Here is a 22,542-nt window from a genome sequence, read left to right on the forward strand (position 1 = left end):
TCGTTAAAGCCCGCCTCTCCGCCTATAAATAGTCGGTGTCTAAAGCGTTCGGGGCTGCCCTCTATCGATGAATCCCGTACTGACACGCAGCCCGGCGGCTTCTCTACTTCGACCTCTCCCATTCGTACCCGCAGTCAGGCGGCTTCCTTCTCCGGCGTTTCCACCTTCGTTGTATGTTTGGTGTTAGCACAGATCCTTTTTCCCTGGTGGGATCGGTGGTCCTGTTTTCGTTTTTTGTTTGTCCTGCAACAGTAGGTTGGGGTTTTTGTTTGTTAGATTGGGTGTTGGTACCGGCTCCGACGGCCCTGTACAGGGTTGGCCCGGTACCGCACCTGTTTGTTTGTTTGTGCCAGCCCACCAGGTACTTGTTCTTTTGGATATTTTGGTAGTTTAGGACACGGGGTGGTTTTGGGTTTTGGCGGGGTCTAGTTTGTACATAACCCGCTTGTTTTTCAGGTTCAACGTTTTTTTTAATTAAAAACCCAGGAGTGAATTAAAAGAAAATTAAATAAAAATTGTAAAAATCCAACTGTTTCCCAGTGTCCTTCCAGATATGTTCCGTCCCTCCTCGGGGTGTAACACTCCCTATTATCAGGGGGTCCAAGTCACTGCTTAAAAAGTCTTCAACTAATTCAAAATATCTTAAAGAACTGCTGGTCCCATATCTCCCCAGAAGAACACTTGGTTCTCAGAGTGCTGGCTTACTGGAGGTTCCTAGGTTTTCTAAAAGTAGAATGGAGGCTGAGCTTTCAGCTTTCAGGTTCCTCTGATGTGGAACCAGATCCCAGTTTCAGTTAAAGAGTCTGACACAGCCTCTCATTTGAAGGTTAGGATGAAGGTTAAGACTTTTCTATTAAAGTTTACAGTGAGAGCTGCTTCAGGACACCTGAGACCATTTTCTAGTGAAGCTGCCAGAGGTTCAGACTGCTGGAGGACCTAAACTGAGCTTCTTTGTTTTCTTATTCACCACTATTACATGTCACTAACATTTACCTTTCTCTCCTGTAGTCTGTCTCTCAACCTCCCTGCCGGATGTCTGACAGTGGAGGTGAAGGTGGATTGAAGCCTCCTGTCCTGATCAGTCTTCCGGGTGGATCTCTCTCTTATCTATCTGTCTGTCCTCTCCTCTGTCCTCTCCTCTGTCCTCTCCCCCCACCCGGCCAGCAGGAAGCCTCCACCTCTGAGTCTGCTTTCTGCAGGTCTATTCCTGTTAGAGGGAGTTCTTCCTTTCCACAGTCGCTCACGCTTGCTCATGTGGATTTGTTGGGTTTTCTCTGTTAAAGTGCCCAGTGATTGTATATAAAATAAAGAACAATGACATGCTTTATGATGGTTTTATTCTTTTAAAGTTGTCATAGGTATTTGTTGAAGGTTTATCATGGACATTTCCTCCTTTCCTGCTGAAGAAACTACAGTTATTCTCCATTCTTGTCGTTTGCTTTGCTTAATGCAGCCACACATTGTCACTGGATGAATGAAGGAGGCAGATCAGTTTAGTAGCTGACCTCTGACCTCTGACCCTGAGCTTCACTGTGGTTACAGCTGACCTCTGACCCTGAGGCTTCACTGTGGTTACAGCTGCAGCGTGTTGCTGAAATAGGCTCAGAGAGAGTTAGACAACTTTGTCAATCATGTGGTGTAAACAGAATAAACTTGTGTTATATAGCTCACAGACAATCTGGGATATAAAATGACACAGGTGCAGTGAAGTGAAATGTAAATGTAATGCAGACTATAGAATAGAAGAGAGTGGAGTTAGATAAGACACTTTTCTTATTTTGTCCTGAAGGTAAGGAAACATGACCAATAGACATCCTGAAATAATTCTGCCTTTTTCTTTGTCAATAATTCCTTTCCAGTCAAACATTATTACCTCAAATAGCAATGTTTTAATTTCTTTTCAGAAAGTTTGTAGTGATTCCATCTGAGCCTGGAGATCAGTCAGAGGCTGTTTTTATGATGATACTTCCATTTTAAATCCTCCTCACAAACATTTCTAAAGGTTTCATCATTTACAGTAATAAATGATTTAAAGCATTTTGTTTAGAATAAGAAGAATCATACAGTATCTAAAGAAATGCAAGATCTCCTTCGCTATACTTTTTGGTTCTAAGTATTCTTCCCCGTTCATCATGAGAGTGAATCTTTTTTTTTCTAGGCTGTTTTTATAAATTGAATGTGGAATATGATGGTGTTTCTCCTTCCTCAATCCACTTGGCTCTGGACCTTATAAATACTCTCTGAGCTTTATTCAGATCAAATCTACCTGGATGTACCTTCCAGTGTACTGGGGTTCCCAGAACTGAACATGACCCATGACATCACTTTAGCCACTGACGTCATTCAATTCAATTCAATTCAATTTTATTTGTAAAGCGCTAAATCACATCAACAAACATCTCAAAGCGCTCTTACAATGATAAGAGTACAACAGGACCCAACTAAACTGCCTTTTAAATATGGCGGCGACCACATACAAGTATGGCGGTGACCGTAAACAAGCATTTCGGCAACCACAAACAAGTATGTCAGCGCCCATAACCCACCATCTTGATACCGCACTGGCGGGGTTTCAATTTTGGAGAAGCAAGGTCGCACTGCAGATCATGTACTCTAGCCTCCCACCAAGGAAGCAGCCATATTGTCGGCCATTTTGGACTCCCCACTGGCAGCCTCTCCCATACTCGTTCACGGTCGCCGCCATCTTGAAATGATGCAAATCAGAAGCCGACGCGCCGGAAGTGACGTACTTGAACGACGACGCACCGGAATTGACGTGTGGGAGCGCGCCTAAAGGAACTGACGTAGCGGAACCCACTGGCCTGAAATGACGCACGGCAGAAGACATTCACTGGTGTAGGTACCAGATCTGTCCGGTGTAGGTACCAGATCTGTCCGGGCTACCAGATCTGTCCAGGGCGGGGCGGGGCTTGCGCATGCATTCAGGCTACCAGCTCGGTCAGCGGCGGAGTTCGTGCCTGCGCCTGTCAATGAATCACACACAATATGATCTACAGCAACTCCATATAAACAAACTACATTACGGGCTGGATAGATAGATAGATAGATAGATAGATAGATAGATAGATAGATAGATAGATAGATAGATAGATAGATAGATAGATAGATAGATAGATAGATAGATAGATAGACAGACAGACAGACAGACAGACAGACAGACAGACAGACAGACAGACAGACAGACAGACAGACAGACAGACAGACAGACAGACAGACAGACAGACAGACAGACAGACAGACAGACAGACAGACAGACAGACAGACAGACAGACAGACAGACAGACAGACAGACAGACAGACAGACAGACAGACAGACAGACAGACAGACAGACAGACAGACAGACAGACAGACAGACAGACAGACAGACAGACAGACAGACAGACAGACAGACAGACAGACAGACAGACAGACAGACAGACAGACAGACAGACAGACAGACAGACAGACAGACAGACAGACAGACAGACAGACAGACAGACAGATAGATAGATAGATAGATAGATAGATGGGCGGTAGGCTTCTGATTTGCGTCATTTCAAGATGGCGGCGACCGTGAACGAGTATGGCGGCTTCCTTGGATTTCCCCACTGGCATCTCTTGGAAAAAAAGGAGTGCGGATGCATCGGATGCTATCATGGGAGAGTCTCAACTATTAAACTACTGATAAGTAGGATGGCGGCCGCCATATTTGTTTACAACTAGATGAGCAGGAGGGAGGGGGAGAGATATGCATGCACAGTAACAGGCTCTGTAGCCTCCATCAGTCTCTACAGGAGGGATTTGCGCTATGAAAGAATCTTTCCACCTTAGGAGCCAGATTAAAAACTTCGTGGGTACAGTGCATCAGCAAACCTCCTTGAGTAAATCGTCTTTTAAACTGTATGCCATTTTCTCCACATTAGGAAAAAAAAATTAAGAAAAAGCACAGTCCTACAATTACACTCGTACAAGTTCGGCTGTGTGCAGTCTACTCTCAGAATAAATCCAGCTGCTCGGTAACGGCCTCAGATGTTCATTAGAGAATATTTGTTAAAAAAAAACGGCATCTTTGTGTCAGGTGTGTCTCAGGGGCTTAAAGCATGAGAGGCGTCTGGCTGCAGGACCTCCACTCTCAGGCATTTCCGGTGCAGCCTCCACTGTGAGGCCCTTCCACTGTGAGGCCCCTCCACTGTCAGACAGGAAATGATGACACATTTAACCCAAACGCGCAGGCGCAAGCTACATAGCAGTAAGTTGCTACTTAAAAATTTCCTGAAAAAGTTACGAATGTATGGTTTCTTGCGTGTGTTCGCTGTTGATATACCTGCTGTAAACTAACATATATTGATGATGCAAATAACAGCGTGTTACACCAGTGGTTTAGGTTACGTGTCATTTTAAAACTAAGTAATGCTAACAGTGGATAGCATTAAAACACCATAGATTTTAACTTTTTTCAGTACATAACGTAAAGTAACTTCGTATATCCGATGGGTGAAACAGTTTGTTAAGAGTCCAGCAAGCGATAAAGCCTCCATGCAGTAGCGAATGCATTGCAATGAAGAAGAAGATGTGTTTTTCTCAGCTTGTGAACGTTTTAGAGATGTGTGGTTCTCACAGGACAGCCAAAGTATTAACATATAATCTAAAGCAACATAATTCATTACTGTCATTTATATCAGTATTTAAAGTTGTTAAAAAATAGCTCAACTTTAATCAGTTGAAGTAAAGAAATTAACATAGGTCACATGCAGGAGTAATATTAATCCAGTAGCGATTGATAAAATGTTACGGCGGGGAGACAGAGGCTCAAGCGCAGAAAGTCACCAGAACAGAGATGAAGGGAATCAAGGATTTTATTTATCATAAAAAATAATAATTTTAGAGTTCTCCTCCAGAAGAGATAAAGTCTTTGGGGAGAGTGGCTCACGGGTCAGGCTAGCGTGGACGGAGTCAGGCTGACGGAGCGAGGGGACGTGTCCTTGTCCGGACGGGGGCTCCCGGATGTCAGCACCAGAGCCGAGTACAGAGCAGATTGGGGCAGAGCAGGTCGAACCTGTGGTCCAGTGGGCGGCGGCCGAGGCGGTGTGGGAAGAGCTGGTGCTGGCTGGGCCCGAGCGTGGAGTGTTGACGATGTCACTATGATGATGAGGAGGAGTGAGAGAGTGGATGAGCAGGTAGCAAGAGGTAGAGTTAACAGACAAACACCACAACTACTAACTCTTGTTGCTTTTACGGTCCCGCGTCGAGTGGAGTGAGGAGCCCGTTTAAAAAGCAGAGCCACTCCTCCAAAACGCCTCCACCTGCTACCCGCAGCTGTACTGAATCCTGGTTATTAACCCAGCCAGCTCTTCCATCCCAAACACCACCTCCAGGCACGCCCACCTGAAACACACTGCAGGGAAAAAACCACACACCTGCAGCCAATAACCCCTCCCCCTAAGGGGCTGCAGGAGAGCCGATCATGACAGTACCCCCCCCCCTTACGTGCGCCTCCTGGCGTACAATTGAGTTGCTCCGTGTTCAGGCGGTGGAACTCCCGGATGAGTTCCCGATCCATAATGCGACTTCGGGGCACCCAGGAACGTTCCTCCGGACCATAACCCTCCCAGTCCACCAGGTACTGGAGACCACGCCCCCGGCGACGAACGTTCAACAATCGCCGCACGGTGTAGACAAGGCCACCATCCAGCATCCTGGGTGGTGGAGGGGGGCGGGCCGGAGGGGACAGGTCACTCTCCTTCACCGGTTTGACCTGAGACACGTGGAAAGTGGGGTGAATACGCATTGAGGCAGGTAATTTCAACCGTACCGCACTCCGGTTGATGATCCTTTGGATCTCGAATGGACCCACGAAGCGTGGGGCGAGCTTCCTTGATTCCACCCGCAGTGGAAGGTCCTTGGCCCTCAACCACACCTTCTGCCCAGGGATATAGCAAGGGGCCGGAGAGCGCTTCTTATTAGCCTGTCGTTCCATCTTGCGGGATGACTGGAGTAGCGCTGCCCGGGCCTGCCTCCAGATCCTACGGCATCGCCTGACATGGGCCTGTACTGAAGGAACCGCCAGTTCTTGTTCCTGGGACGGGAAGAGGGGGGGCTGGTAACCCAGGGAACATTGGAAGGGAGACAGGCCAGAAGATGAGTTGACCAACGAGTTATGTGCATACTCAACCCAGGCCAGATGGTCACTCCAGGCTGAGGGGTTCTCTGCAGTTACACATCTGAGAAGGGTCTCCATCTCTTGGTTGAGTCGCTCTGTCTGCCCGTTAGACTGCGGATGGAAACCCGAAGACAGGCTCACCTTAGCTCCCAGTGCGGTGCAGAACGCCCTCCAAACCTCTGACGTGAACTGAGGGCCTCGGTCCGACACAATGTCCAAGGGAATGCCATGCAAACGAAAAACCTCAGAAACCAGCAGGTCTGCCGTCTCCCTCGCAGTGGGTAGCTTGGGTAGGGCCACAAGGTGCGCTGCCTTTGAAAAGCGGTCAATAATAGACAAGATGGTGGTCTTACCCTTAGAAGTTGGCAGGCCAGTGACAAAATCCACTGCAATATGGGACCAGGGGCGGGTCGGGATGGGCAGTGGCTGGAGGAGACCGGAACTGGGTTGGTTCGAGGTCTTATTGCGGGCACAGATGGTGCAGGCCACTACAAATTCCCGGGTGTCCCGATCCATGGTAGGCCACCAGAATCTTTGACGCACCACTCCCAAGGTGCGGGTGACGCCAGGGTGACAGGAGAACCGGGACGAGTGACCCCACTGCAGGACCTGGGAGCGTACAGGGACAGGAACAAACATTGTGTTAGCAGGTCCACCACCTGGGTCCGGTTGTAGCCGGAGGGCCTCTTGGACCAAGGCCTCGATCTCCCAGGTGAGAGAGGCCACTGTGCAGGTCTTAGGCAGGATCGGGACAGGTTCAGATGGGGGTTCCTCAATGGAGAACTGACGGGACAAGGCATCTGGTTTGACATTGCGGGATCCTGGGCGATAGGTGAGTGTGAACCGGAAACGCCCAAAAAACAGGGTCCAACGGGCCTGGCGAGAATTTAGTCTCTTGGCAGAGCGAATATATTCCAGGTTCTTATGATCCGTCCATACAATGAATGGCTGCTCAGCTCCCTCTAACCAGTGCCTCCATTCCTCCAGGGCCATCTTGACAGCCAATAGTTCCCGGTTTCCAATGTCGTAATTGCGTTCTGCCGGAGAGAGACGTCGAGAGAAGAATGCGCAGGGATGGAGCTTATTGTCTGACGCGGAACGCTGTGAGAGCACCGCTCCCACCCCCGAGTCTGAGGCGTCCACCTCCACCACAAACTGACGACCGGGATCTGGCTGGACGAGAATAGGCGCTGAGGTGAACCGGAGCTTGAGGGTCTGAAAGGCCTGGGCTGCTTCACGAGTCCAAACAAATGGTCGAAGGGTTGAAGTCAAGGCGGTCAGGGGAGCAGCGGTCTTGCTGTAGTCCCGGATGAATCGTCTGTAGAAGTTGGCAAACCCGAGGAATCGCTGGAGCTGCTTCCGATTCTCAGGTTGCGGCCAATCCTGAACCGCCGAGACCTTGCTGGGATCCATCCTCACCTCCCCTGGCGAGATGATGTAGCCCAGGAATGACACCGTGGTCTTGTGGAACTCGCATTTCTCCGCCTTTACATAGAGCCGGTTCTTGAGGAGACGCTCCAGGACTTGGTGGACATGTTCAGTGTGTTCCTTAACATTGCGGGAGTAGATAAGAATGTCATCCAGGTAGATGAAGACAAAGCGGTCAACCATGTCTCTGAGGATGTCGTTCATGAGTCCTTGGAAAACTGCAGGGGCGTTAGTGAGTCCAAAGGGCATCACAAGGTACTCAAAGTGTCCCAGAGGTGTGTTGAACGCAGTCTTCCATTCATCCCCCTCACGGATGCGTACGAGGTGATAGGCGTTTCGAAGGTCCAGCTTGGTGAATATAGTGGCGCCGTGGAGGGGAGTGAACGCAGAGCTGAGCAGAGGTAAAGGGTACCGGTTCTTGATGGTGATGTCGTTGAGTCCCCGGAAGTCTATGCACGGTCGTAGTGAGCCGTCCTTCTTGCCCACAAAGAAGAACCCGGCTCCTACTGGAGAAGAAGATGGTCGAATGAGGCCTGCAGCCAGGGACTCCCGAATGTAGGTCTCCATGGCGGTGCGTTCAGGTCGGGACAGATTATACAGGCGGCTGTGAGGCAGCGTGGCTCCTGGTAAGAGGTCAATAGGGCAGTCATATGGGCGATGTGGGGGCAACGAGAGAGCCTTGTCCCTATCGAACACTGGAGCCAGGTCACGATATGCCTCAGGGACCAGGGAGAGGTCCGTGGCATCCGGGGGTGCAGGCCTGGTGGGCGTAGACGGAGTCAGGGCCGACCGCAGACAGTGGTTAAGGCAGTAGGCACTCCAGGAACTGACCTCCTCCCTCACCCAGTCGATCCGCGGGTTGTGAGTACGCAACCAAGGGTACCCAAGAACCAGCGGGGGGCGAGAGTGGTCGATGAGGTGAAAGGAGAGGATCTCCTGGTGGTTACCTGCAAGCACCAGAGTGACGGGGACAGTCTTATGGGTGACCCGAGCCAGATGGAGACCGTTGAGAGACCGGGCTTCTAATTGGGATTCCAAGGGGACAGACGGGATGCTTAGTTGTTCTGCCAACTGGTAGTCCATGAAGTTCTCCTCTGCTCCGGAATCCACTAACGCAGAGACCATCAGAGTCTGGGCCTGGAAACAGAGCGTCCCGGATAATTGGAGTCGCTGGGGGGCATCAGAGAGGTTTTGGCTCACCAGTAACCCCCTTACTACTGGTGGGCCCGTCCTTTTCCCGGGCGTGTAGGACAACGGGTGATGTAGTGTCCCAGTTCACCACAGTAGAGGCAAGCGTCATTGGACCGGCGTAGTTGTCTCTCCTGCGGGGTGAGCTGGGCATGTCCAATCTGCATGGCTTCTGGCTCGGAGCTAGGACCTGGGGAATCTGCCCGCGGCTGTCTGGGGAGTGCAGGAGTCCAGTGCAGAGATCGCTCGCGGCGACGCTCCCTGCGACGGTTGTCGATCTGGATGCTAAGTTTAATCAGCTTGTCGAGGTCTTCAGTTCGGTCTCGGGTGGCGATCTCATCCTGGAGGTGATCCTGCAATCCCCGGTAGAATGCAGACTGGAGCGAACGGTCATTCCAACCACTACCCGCTGCTAGGGTCTGGAACTCGATTGCAAATTCAGCCACACTGCGGTTGCCCTGGCGGATGAGGGTGAGTCGGTCACTGGCCTCCCTTCCACGAACTGGGTGGTCAAATATCCGCTTCATTTCCTCAGTGAACGTCTGGTACGAGCGACACTCAGGAGCCTGGCCCTCCCACAACGCTGTTCCCCAAGTTCTGGCGGTTCCGGACAGGAGTCCAATAAGGTAGGCAATCCGGGATCGGTCGGAGGAATAGGACTGGGGCTGTAGTTCAAACACCAGGCCCACCTGGGTCAGGAAGGCCTGGCATGATCCCAGATCACCTGCGTACCTCTCTGGAACGGGAGCAAAGGGTTCTCTGAAGTGGGCTGCAGGAGGTGGACCCAGGTCTGGCACTGAGACCGAAGGCTCAGGTAACCGGAGGGCCGGGTTCTGCTGGACAGTCAGGCTGGTCATCTGGGAGGTCAGGCTGGCCACCTGGGAGGTCAGGCTGGCCACCTGGGAGGTCAGGCTGGCCACCTGGTCTAGAATTGCCCGATTGTTGGCTACTAGGCTCTGCAGAAAGGCGTCATGCTGACCCAGTCTGGCGTCTTGGCTGGAGAGGCACTGCTGGAGAGACTGGTCCATATCTGATCCTGGCTGGTGATCTGCTGAGCTCATCTTGGCGGGACCGTACTGTTACGGCGGGGAGACAGAGGCTCAAGCGCAGAAAGTCACCAGAACAGAGATGAAGGGAATCAAGGATTTTATTTATCATAAAAAATAATAATTTTAGAGTTCTCCTCCAGAAGAGATAAAGTCTTTGGGGAGAGTGGCTCACGGGTCAGGCTAGCGTGGACGGAGTCAGGCTGACGGAGCGAGGGGACGTGTCCTTGTCCGGACGGGGGCTCCCGGATGTCAGCACCAGAGCCGAGTACAGAGCAGATTGGGGCAGAGCAGGTCGAACCTGTGGTCCAGTGGGCGGCGGCCGAGGCGGTGTGGGAAGAGCTGGTGCTGGCTGGGCCCGAGCGTGGAGTGTTGACGATGTCACTATGATGATGAGGAGGAGTGAGAGAGTGGATGAGCAGGTAGCAAGAGGTAGAGTTAACAGACAAACACCACAACTACTAACTCTTGTTGCTTTTACGGTCCCGCGTCGAGTGGAGTGAGGAGCCCGTTTAAAAAGCAGAGCCACTCCTCCAAAACGCCTCCACCTGCTACCCGCAGCTGTACTGAATCCTGGTTATTAACCCAGCCAGCTCTTCCATCCCAAACACCACCTCCAGGCACGCCCACCTGAAACACACTGCAGGGAAAAAACCACACACCTGCAGCCAATAACCCCTCCCCCTAAGGGGCTGCAGGAGAGCCGATCATGACATAAAAGTTGCTGCTTTTAATTTTCTCCTTAATTTTGATTATAATTTTTTTTAAATGGGTATGTGTTTACATTTGCCATGCATTCCATAGGGGGAAAGCATCTTTGTGGTTGATCTCTATGACGTACCAACATGACGACAACCAACAGCCTACAACACACTCAAAACTTTACCCCTTAGTGTACCATGTCCATCTGATTTTCAATAAAATTATAACTCTTAAGCATTTTCACTGTTTTCATTCAAAATATTCCTTTATATTAGAATGATGCTACAGTCAAAGACGCCATTGTGGTTCCTGTGTGGAAACCTGCTCACTCCCTGCTCTCTGCAAGTAAGGATGCTCCCTGCGACATGTCACTTTTATTGGTAAACATTATCAAATGTTCATAAAGAATATTAGTTTTATGTCAGTTGTGTTGTGCTGTTTTGTTTTGTTGTCTTGTTCTTTCACACCATGTTGATTTCAAATGTCTGTAAGCCAACAATGAATCATTCTTAAAATGACTAATACAATGTCAGTGTGGATTACTTAAAAACCCTAATAGTGTCTTGCTTGTGTTTGAATATTGAAATGGATCATTGTTTGTGTTTATGTGTGTACTGTATGTATGTATATATGTTTTAAGAAGAGCAGTGCACTAATGTTTCTTTCAGACTGGACGTCACGCCACCAGGATGGACAGAACAGTGAAAGAGGAGTCTTGCTTCACAGTCTCTGTCTGTCAAATACTATTGATGCAGCATTGGAAAGATATTTATTCTGTCTGCTGTACTTCTGCAGTCACCAACAATCCTGGATTCACATGTGTCCTATGGAAAAGACAAAGTGGGATCAGGTGAACTTGCACCTATTTACTGGCCGAGTTGACCTGCCTTCAGTACTGGACATGGGGGAGCAGGAACAGGCCCTTCAGTACTGGACATGGGGGAGGAGGAACAGGCCCTTCAGTACTGGACATGAGGGAGCAGGAACAGGCCCTTCAGTACTGGACATGAGGAAGCAGGGACAGGCCCTTCAGTACTGGACATGGGAGAGGAGGAACAGGCCCTTCAGTACTGGACATGAGGGAGCAGGAACAGGCCCTTCAGTACTGGACATGAGGGAGCAGGAACAGGCCCTTCAGTACTGGACATGGGGGAGGAGGAACAGGCCCTTCAGTACTGGACATGAGGAAGCAGGGACAGGCCCTTCAGTACTGGACATGGGAGAGGAGGAACAGGCCCTTCAGTACTGGACATGAGGGAGCAGGAACAGGCCCTTCAGTACTGGACATGAGGGAGCAGGAACAGGCCCTTCAGTACTGGACATGGGGGAGGAGGAACAGGCCCTTCAGTACTGGACATGAGGAAGCAGGGACAGGCCCTTCAGTACTGGACATGGGAGAGGAGGAACAGGCCCTTCAGTACTGGACATGAGGGAGCAGGAACAGGCCCTTCAGTACTGGACATGAGGGAGCAGGAACAGGCCCTTCAGTACTGGACATGAGGGAGCAGGAACAGGCCCTTCAGTACTGGACATGAGGGAGCAGGAACAGGCCCTTCAGTACTGGACATGGGAGAGCAGGAACAGGCCCTTCAGTACTGGACATGGGGGAGCAGGAACAGGCCCTTCAGTACTGGACATGGGGGAGCAGGAACAGGCCCTTCAGTACTGGACATGAGGGAGCAGGAACAGGCCCTTCAGTACTGGACATGAGGGAGCAGGGACAGGCCTTTGCTGGTCTGCAGTACAAAGTCTCGTGTAAAGAAGTATTCCTGGACAAGTCGGAAAAAGAATCACTTCTCGAGCCATTTAAATTACTTTTCTATAATATTGGAGATGTGGACATTTTCTTAAGAAATCATTGACATATGACATTATCAGGGACATTGCGAATGCCACACAGATGACTGAATAGAGAACAATAAAATTGTTTTGACTTTTTGTGTTTTCTCCTTTGTATTGTTGCTTTATGGAGTACTTTATATTTCAATTCAACCGTAGTGTGGACATCTCAGAGCTAAGGTAGTATATTTATTGACATTCCCCAGGTGTAAATCCATGTGTTCCAGCAGAACAAGAACCAAAACAGCACAATAATTCAGACCAAACATGAAATGAATAATGGCCACTAACACAGAATAAGACAAAAGAAAAGATAAAATAGAAAAGGGTTGCCTGACACCGTGGCAGTGTGCTTAGCACCGCCAGCAGCTCTACCTGAACAGGGCAGGTCCATCTTGTCCTCTGCCTCAGCCAACCTGATAGAACTTGTTCTGGGGGGGGTTCTGCAGCAGACAGGCTCCCTGCACAAAGCCTTGGCCGACGAAAATATGCGTGATCCCCGCAACCCATCAGTGAAATTCAGTCCCTGTACATGCTGATAATTTGAAATAACTTCACAATTGTGTTCCTTATCATGACTCACCAAAGCCTCCATGAGCCAATGTACATTTCCATTGTGGCTTTGTTACTGAACTCTGTTCTTTTCAGCACGGTGATCTACCCAAAGCTTTTAGTTGACCCTCTATCTGAGCAGCAGGCGATATCTACTCAACCGTTTTTTTTATTACTCTGTCTGAGCTTCAGAGTTCTTAATATTGGCAGTTATGGCAATAGTAACAGGTCTGACACGTACGTGTCTGTATGTAAACCTCTGCAATATACAACGATCTCGAGAAACCCTGTACTATACATGTTATAGAAATCTTGTTTTGTTCATAAAGAATGAAGTGTAATTTTACAGTCTGTGTTCAAGGATGACCTGTGTCAGCACTGTTGAAACTGTGCTGCTTTTGGTGTCCTTCAACGCAGACTCAAAACAATTTCAGCCTTTAAGAAGGAGCTGTCTCACCTCAGAGTGGGACAAACTCCTGGACAATCATGCAGAGGTTGTACTGTGGCCTTGTCTCTACTTTCAAGGTTAATGTAATAAAATGGTCTTAATCTTTTTCAAATCGCTCTCAGTCTGATTCCTATGGAAGACTATTAGAGCCATTGAAGAAAATAAAATTTGGAGGCTATAAAGAAAAAAAAAAAAACCTTCATGCACTTCAGAAAAAGTCAAGATTTTTTTTTTTCGGAGGTAAAAAAAACAACAACCTTCAGTGCTCTTCAGAAAAAGTGGAAAATCAAAGTTGAGATTTATTTTTTCACGGAGAGACGTCTATCCATCCCTCATCGTTTGCTCTTAGATGTGAATTCACATTAAATCACATAATTCTGACCATATAGGGTTGCTTACTGCTTATGGACATGTGATTTTATACAGAATTTCCTTGATTAATAATAATAACACATTTTGTAAGATCCCCAGGATCCGTGTCTTTGTCCTTCGTACTCGACGAACTTCCGCGACAGAACCAGGCAGCAGGCTGCTCTGCCTCTTCTGGTCCTGATACTGATGATAACTGCACCGTGTTTATGAGGTGAATTCTGCCCTGAAGCATCTTTTCACCACTTCATTAAACCGCCTGCGATGCATTTTGTAGAAGCAGTCACACGGCATGTGGATGGACGGACTTTGTAAAAAAACTTTTTTCTCCACCGTGAAAAAAAAAATTTCGACTTTGATTTTCGACTTTTTCTGAAGTGCATGGAGGTTGTTGTTTTTTTAGTTTTTTTAGCCTCCAAATTTTTTTTTTCTTCAGTGGCCCTAATTCTCTCCCATAGATTCCGGTGCATTCTGTCTCCCTGAGGTTTTTTACAAGGAAAATTCTCCTGACGATACAGTTTGTTGACTTTTGCTTGGCTGTTTCTTGCCGCTAAACTCGTACCAACAATTTTAATCACTCATTCTTTGAAACAGCAAATTTACTGTGCCCGCGATTTTTGGGAATAACGTAGGTTACAGGATTCGCTGCACATTAGTCAAAGCACTGACTACGTACGGTTTGACAGCACAGATTTATCTATTTGTAAAGTAGCTCCACACCTGCCTCAAATATGACCATATTAGTTTAATTTTTAGTTGCTGGCCGAACCTTCCTCCAGCACTACGTCACTTCGAGGAAAACTGATGAGCTTCAATAATCTTTCATGGTCAGTGGAAACTTGGTAACTCCAGCTAATGAGGTAAAGAAACAGTAAACAATAACACCACAGTACTCCTGGGCTTAAAGCATTTGTTTACATTGCTGGCTGTGAAGAGTTTAATGAGACCCATGGAGGGAGAATGAAACCTATAAAACCTGACGGACAATGAGAAAGACCAGAGTGTGAATTTGGAGGTAAAGAAGAAACACAAGTTGTATCTTTTTGCAAAGGTCACATCAATCCAAACAACCGCTTTCTATGGATTGGTTAAACAGTGAGCCGAATGTAACTTATATAACTTTGGTTGGGCATGTAGAATTGCTGAAATACAGATATTTGTATTTTGTGATCATTTTCATCATATATACTCTGATATTATTCTGTAATTTCACCATCATCTTCCTTATCATGACTCACCAAAGCCTCCATGAGCCAATGTACATTTTCATTGCGGCTTTATTACTGAACTCTGTTCTTTTCAGCACGGTGATCTACCCAAAGCTTTTAGTCGACGTTCTATCAGAACTGCAGGTGATATCGACTCTACGGTGTAGCATTCAGCGTTTTTTTTATTACTCTCTCGGAGCTTCAGAGTTCTTAATATTGGCAGTTATGGCCTTTGACAGGTACGTGTCTATATGTAAACCTCTGCAATATACTACGATCATGAGAAACCCTGTTCTATACAGTTTGTTGAGTTTTGCTTGGCTGTTTCCTGCTGCTCAACTCGCACCAGCAATTTTACTCACTCATTCTTTGAAACTCTGCAAATTTACTTTGCCTGGGATTTTTTGTAATAATGCCGTTTACAGGCTTCGCTGCGCGTTACCGAAAGCACTGACTACGTACGGTTTGTTTACTATGATAAACACGGTAGTCATTCCCTTCATCTACATCATCTTCACATACACAAAAATACTGGTCATATCCCACCGGAGCTGCAGGGACGTAAGGAAAAAGGCTGCACAGACTTGTATACCACACCTGTTGGTTTTGGTCAGCTTTTCATGTTTGTGCACGTATGATATCACGGCAGCTCGGCTTGCAACCCGCCTGCCCAAAACTGCACATCTGATAATGACTTTGCAGGTGATTCTCTATCACCCTCTGTTTAATCCCATCATATATGGACTCAAAATGAAAGAAATCTCCAGACAGCTGAAGAGGCTGTTCTATCGGGGCAAATCCAAGTAACGTGTGAAAACAACCGACATGTGTACGGCAGGTAAGACGATCTGCAGCTTCTGTCATGTTGTACTTCAAGATCGAACTTTGAATCATTCAAATGTTGTTTTTTTAATGATAATGTAAATTTAAAAGATGAATTAAAGTTCTTCTATACTTCTTCATCCAGTTTCTGGTTGTGGGTGACACACACACACACACACACACACACACACACACACACACACACACACACACATACACACACACACACACTTCCACTCCTCACGAAAGGCGCTTCTGATGTTGCTTGTTACTGCAGGTTCTAGTTCTGGTCCAGGGCCAGACTTAGCACCAGTTCTTTGTCTTTCCACTGCCAAAGCCCCGACCAAACAGGCTAAACTGCTGCTACGCTGGCCCCACTTCGTTGCTGGGCCAAAGAGGAGCCAGACTGGGACCCGACGCGTCATCAGCTGGGGGCAGAGTTATCTCTGGAGTTATCTCTGGAGTTATCGCTACCTACAAGGCGGAAGAGATGCTGTTCCGACTTTCTGAAATCTACAGCGAACACGGAGCCCCGGAGTGGTTCTAGAGAAAAAAAATGAAATAACGCGTAGGAACAAGATAATAAGTCGCTCCCTCAAGTTAATAATATGAGGGAACGAGATAATCTAATCGGCGCCCGCGGAGCCGGGAGCTCTCGAGAGCGCTGCAGAGCTCCTGCGCTGTCAGCTGTGTTGGATGTATAATTTATAAGCAGTTTTCCATTGTCGTTTTTTTCACGCTTTTCATCGTAACATCATTGTAGCTAACTTCACCTCCAGGTCTTGTTTCATGTTATGACTGGAGGCTGAGGTCTGCATGAGGCTGTGTGGTACTCCGCTAAGCCCCATTATTATCTTCTACCCACAAAACGTCTTAATAATGAAGCGATACTTTTGGTTCATCAGCAACTAAAAAGCAAACTACATACTACTGTAAATGAGAGCTTGGATATTTTAGCCATGTAAAAGAGAATTTTAATCAGCATGTGTTTACGTAGGTTGCCATGGAAACGACTGTAGAGCAGGGTTCTATCATTCTACACCTCCATTCCTCCATGTTGGAGCTTTTGATTCAGACACGTCCAGAAATAAAGTGAAAGGAGCAGAAATTCACAATGTAATGCTCATTGACGCGATTTATTTATTTTCCTCTATGGCCACTCCGGGGCTCCGGACTAAAGCAAGACGGACGTGAAAAAACACCAATAGAGCAACGAGGGGATGCAATGTTTTCTCGCTCTTTGGGCTTTGCCCCGGACCAAACCGATGAATACGGTCCGTCTTCTTGTTCCTGTACGAGCGCTACATCGGTGAAATCAGTGACATATCACGTTTTGGAGTGACGCAATGACGTGGCTCTCACTTGGCTCCGTTAACAGTGGACTCTGCTTTTACAACTCTAACTTTTCTGATTGGACACAGTGAAACAGTCACATTAGCCTTCCATTGAGAACCACAGTCTGGTGTCGTTATTTATACTGTATTGGGAAGACAGGTCACGACATCAAAAGATCCGGGGGGGATTGTGGGTGTGGGTGTGTGTGTGTGTGGGTGTGGGTGTGGGTGTGGGTGTGGGTGGGTGGCGGGGGGTGGGGGGGGGGGGGTGTTTGTGAGGCTGCAGCGCTTTGAGACGTGACCAGAGGAGGGACGCGAGCCAAAAGGAAAAAGTCCCCTTTAAACATGTCCTATAGCCAAACCAGTCTCACAGCACTTCATCAAATGTTCACAAAATAGACAAAATCTTATCTATTTTTCGTGTTCTGTGACACGTTTTGCCCGTTTTTTTCGTGTTACATACAACAAATTTCAACCTAATACATTTCAAGTAGACTTATCTTTCATGTCTGAGTCACACTTTTTTCCCTATTCAACAGCGCATATGCTGTGATGTTTTTGTCTTGCTTTTCTTCCAACAATCAGGCATTAACTAATTGTACTGTATGGCCAGTCCACACTAATGACTGTAAAGATCCCAGAAAGATGTGTGCGTCCACACTGACGAGCATTAGCATTTTGTGAACACCTGCTCTCGACAGGTACCGTGCGTTTAGCTGCATAGAAGTTCAAATATAAAAGGCAAAACAATATCCTGACATTTTCTGGATGATGTGAAAAACACCGGTGATCTTGGTGGTTCTGCAGCGGCGCCGGCGGGGAGACAGGGTGCTTTCTGGTCTGGACCCAGGGGAACCAGGATCCTGATACCAGGAAAATAATGGAACGTCGGTGACTTGCTGCTGTATTTGTAAGTGTGGCGGGGTTTTTTTTATTAACCCGGTTGCAGACAACGACACCTGGGGAATTTCGCCCCAGGAGATAGTTCAAATAATGAAAAAGGATTAAAAGGACACAGGCTGGCAAACAAATCAGGGCTGGAGACGTGATTTCCCACACCAAAAAACTTTATTTTAAATCAATCAATTAAAAGGGGAACTGTAATCATAAAACCAGGGCAACCATTAAAAAGACACAGAGAAGGAATAGATTCGCGTTTGCGGAAAACAAAATGGTGACTCTGTACAGGGGGTTGGTCTTACCAGACAGCCAGCAGAGAAGGGGGCTCAACCTATAACACCACGTTACACACCAAATGTTAGGGACACTGCAAAGACAAGAGAAACACCGCCACCAGGGGGTCTGGCTACCACACTGAGTCCCCACAGCTCCTGTCAGGCACAAAATAAATGGTAAATACCCCCAGCAATAGGACAATAACACAAAAGAAAGAATAAAATAAAATATAAGAACACTAAATTTATAAAGAAAACAAAAACAAAAATCAAGAAACCAATACTTCAATTAACTATATGTTGCTCCTCTGGGGTTCAGAGGGCATACATGTGAGTGTGTGAAGGAACCAGCTTGTCTCTGTGACAAAGAAGAGAGAGAGCAGAGAAGCTGTGTTTCCGTCACGAAAGAGGATGTCTTCTTCCTCTAACAATGTACATCAACAACAGTAATCCACATAACAACATGCAAAATGGCCTGAAAGAGTCCAAAAGTCCTGGTGGCCATAGTTAACAAAGCTTAGTCACATTGAAATGACGTTTCAATTCCACAAGATATCAGAAAACATAGTTAACTTGTATTTCTTGTCTTTTAGACCATGTGTTATTTATCCTTTTTAATCATTCATTTGATCAATTAATTAATCTTTTAAACTCTGTTTTCAAACACAAAGGATTTTAAATTGTCCAGTATTTACATTTTCAATGCTAAACCAATGGAATCTGTTTTTAACCAATTCACTATGCTTAATATGTGATTAACTAAGCACGTGATGCAGCGATAGCCTTCAACCTCAAATGGCTGTCCTGTATCTAATACAGTTTTCAATAGCAATACTGGCATTTGGTAATAAACCATAAAATACGCATATTCAATTACAAAGAAAGCCCAGCAAATTGCATTGTTTGAAAAACGTTTCATAAAAGGTCCTGAAATAGTGGCCTCAAGTGGTTCTTTGTACCGAAAACTGGTCTGGATGAGCTCTTCTCCACGTTGTACGTCCCTTACGCTTGTCGATTATTAGCTTAGCAGGTTAGCTTCATCACGATTCGCATTTCACTCGAAAACCCTTGTACAACTTAGTTTTACTGCTTCTTACTCAACACAATATTATCCTTAACATGTTACAACCCAGATAATATTTGTATTCGTGAATTTCAAGTATTTAGCAACCTGTGACAAAGAAAAGAGAGAGCACATGCGTTGAAGCTGTGTTTACTGCCGAACGAGAATGTCTTCTTCCTCTGCGGTGCCTCATCTAATCTCTGCCAGTGCGCGACATGCGCCACCTAATGGACAGCATAGGGATTACACTTTACTCAAAAGAGCTTGTATTTGAAGCAAATGAGTACATCAAAATAAAATAAAAATAAATTTTATGGGGTGTCTATTTTCAGTCCACCTTTGAACATAACTAAATTCAAGCCTCTACATATACAAAATTAACTAATTTATAATGGTAAAGCACAGAGACAATGACGGGGGACAAATGACACAAAACATAAAATGAATGAAATCGAGCCAGAGTGGATTAAAACCACCACACAAACAGAACTCAGCAGAGTAAAACAGCAGGTCTGCAAGGAGTGGCAGCCAGCTTTAATCGGCCGCACTGTCAATAATGTGAACGTCTGCCATACCATGTGAAGAGTATTGCGAATGTGTTGTTGCTTAAGTACTTTGAGGCAGAGAGATGTTTCATTTCACAAATTTGTTTTCAAAAAAATTAGTTTTTCCAATGTGTTTGCTTTGAGCCGGTTCCGTTTCTTTGAAGCAAGTTCTCCAGCTTTGGAAAATACCCGTTCACATGGCACAGATGAGGCCGGTGTACATAGAAATTGTTGGGCGAGGCGGAAGAGATTAGGATATGTGGTTTTGTGGCTATCCCAATACTGCAAGGGATCTCGGGATCTTTGGATGTTGGCCTCCCCCAGGTACTTCTGCACCTCAATTATTGCATCAACTGTGGCGTTGGTGTTCTGCCTGCCAAATTCCTGGTCCAGGTGCTGCCAAAGGTTATCTAAAAAGCAACAACTTGGCATTTTAATTTCAGTCAACTACAAATCAGTACATGATTTGCAAACAAACCAATGCAAAAATAAGAATGACATACCTGAAGTCGGTGCCGATTGTGATGTCGAAGCACTAAACCCAAAAGCAGAGACAGATAATCGGAGGTAAAAGGAACAGTTTATTTCTCCGCAAAACACAAAGCGAGCCGGAGTGCGGCTGAAAAAACAAAAACAGGAGCGCAAGCAGCAAGCGTCAGAGACGAAATGGGAGGCAACACCGGGACCACTCAGGATGATCGACAATCCGGCAGCACCCTTCGATCAGCTGCCGGCTTAAGTAACACGCTGATCATGATCAGCCTCAGGTGTGTGTGCTTGTCCCTGGAGAGTGCAGCATTAATAAGAGAAGAGGAGAGAGAGAGGAGAGGTGCACCAAACAGGAAAAACAGAACATCACAGTACCCCCCCCCCCCCCCCCCCCCTCAATGGACGCCACCTGGCGTCCTACCAGGCTTGTCCGGGTATTTGGTGTCAAAGTCTGTGAGCAATGTATCGTCCAAGATCAGGGATTGTGAGAACCAGGACCGGTCCTCAAGTCCATATCCCTCACAGTCCACCAAGAACTGGAAACCACGTCCACGACGACGAACATCCAGGAGGCGACTGACTGTGAATGCCGGGTGGCCATCCACAACCCGGGGGGGAGGAGGGGGATCGGAAGGAGGGCTCAGAGGGCTCCTGGAGACAGGCTTGAGTAGTGATACATGAAATGTAGGGTGTACCTTGAGAGAGGCAGGGATCTTTAGTCTTATAGCACAAGGGTTTATAATCCTCTCAATTACGTAGGGCCCTATGAACCTTGGGGCGAGTTTTCGTGACTCGACCTGAAGGGGAAGATCCTTGATGGACAGCCACACCCTTTGACCCGGTTGGTAATTTGGTGCGTCGGATCTGTGTCTGTCCGCCAACCTTTGATTTCGGGCTGAGGACCGAAGAAGCGCTGCACGAGCTTCGCGCCACACTCTGCGAGCACGACCCAAGTGATCTTGGACAGAGGGGACAGTGCTTTGTAAATCTTGCTCGGGGAAGAGGGGAGGTTGGAAACCATGATCCACCATAAAAGGGGACATACCTGTGGATGAGCAAACTAAAGAGTTGTGGGAATATTCAACCCAGGGCAGATTCGAGGACCAGGAGGCAGGATGCCGAGCGGTGACAGCGGAGGGTTGATTCCAAGTCCTGATTTGTTCGCTCCGTCTGGCCATTAGTTTGTGGCCAAATTTGAAGTGTTACGCTCAAGTGTGTGATATAGCATTCTAATCATTGGGATGACCTTTGATCCTGAAACTCTTTTTTCCCCCAGACAACTCCACTGGAGCTTGATGGAACGGAGCAAGCACAAGAAGTGTTTCTCCGATGGTGGAGAACTCATCAGCTGTTAGTGGAGTAATGTCGGTTTTTAGCGAAGCAAGAGATACCCACGCCACCTTGTCAGAATCTGAAATGTGCTGTTCCATGGTGTTCGTACTTCATTGATAAGTTTCGGGGTTGGCCGTCCTATCTGTTGCTGCACTTGAGCGAGCTTCTCGTTGCCTGTGGTGCTTGATCTGAAGTACATGACTATTTTCCTAGATTTTTGCCTAATTGATGTAAGTGCAGGAATTTGATCACATGATTTCTTCACGATTAAATTTAAAGTATGTACAATGCAAATTAAATGCAGAATTTGGAGACTTTTTACAGAAGAAATCCTGTTTGGAGCTGCGTCGGTCACAAGACACTTTACTTTATTAGGTGTGGCCCAGTCATCCATCATACCCCTTTTGACTTGGGCCAAATTGTCAGCAGTGTGACTTTGTGGAAAGTATTGCACACCCAACACAGATGTACATAACTGCATGTTCTCATTAATGTAGTGGCAGGTCAGAGCCAAGTAAGCCTCCTCGTTCACAGAAGTCCACATGTCGGCTGTTAGACTCACTGCCACAGCTTGCTGCACTTCCTTTTCACTCGGTCTCGTTCCTCCTCATATTTTGTCGCCACCATTTCTTTGACCGTCTGAGAATTAAAACAAAACTATATCAAAATATGTAATTAAATACGAAATTAATGAAATATTTCTACTACTTCTCCAGACATTTTCAGTACAAACCTCTCTGGTTGGTCTACTGGGAGCAGGCTTGGTTGAAGAGTCTGACTGCAGCAGGGAGGAAGGACCGGCGGAAGCTCTCCTTCAGACACCGCGGGTGGCGAAGCCTGT

The 22,542-nt window shown here is 47.1% G+C and overlaps 1 protein-coding gene across 1 annotated transcript; it reads left to right on the plus strand.

Moving 5' to 3' along the window:
- Window positions 1–14,812: 14,812 nt before the first annotated feature.
- LOC308118650 (olfactory receptor 52K1-like) lies at window positions 14,813–15,748 on the plus strand (the record flags this gene model as incomplete). The annotated part of the gene is made up of 1 exon (XM_080478158.1): window positions 14,813–15,748. One exon carries the CDS (start codon window positions 14,813–14,815, stop codon window positions 15,746–15,748), a length of 936 nt encoding a protein of 311 aa, XP_080334284.1.
- Between the last annotated feature and the right edge of the window lie 6,794 nt (window positions 15,749–22,542).

Source organism: Lipophrys pholis (assembly GCF_963383615.2).
Source record: "Lipophrys pholis genome assembly, chromosome: 13".
NCBI lineage: Eukaryota > Metazoa > Chordata > Actinopteri > Blenniiformes > Blenniidae > Lipophrys > Lipophrys pholis.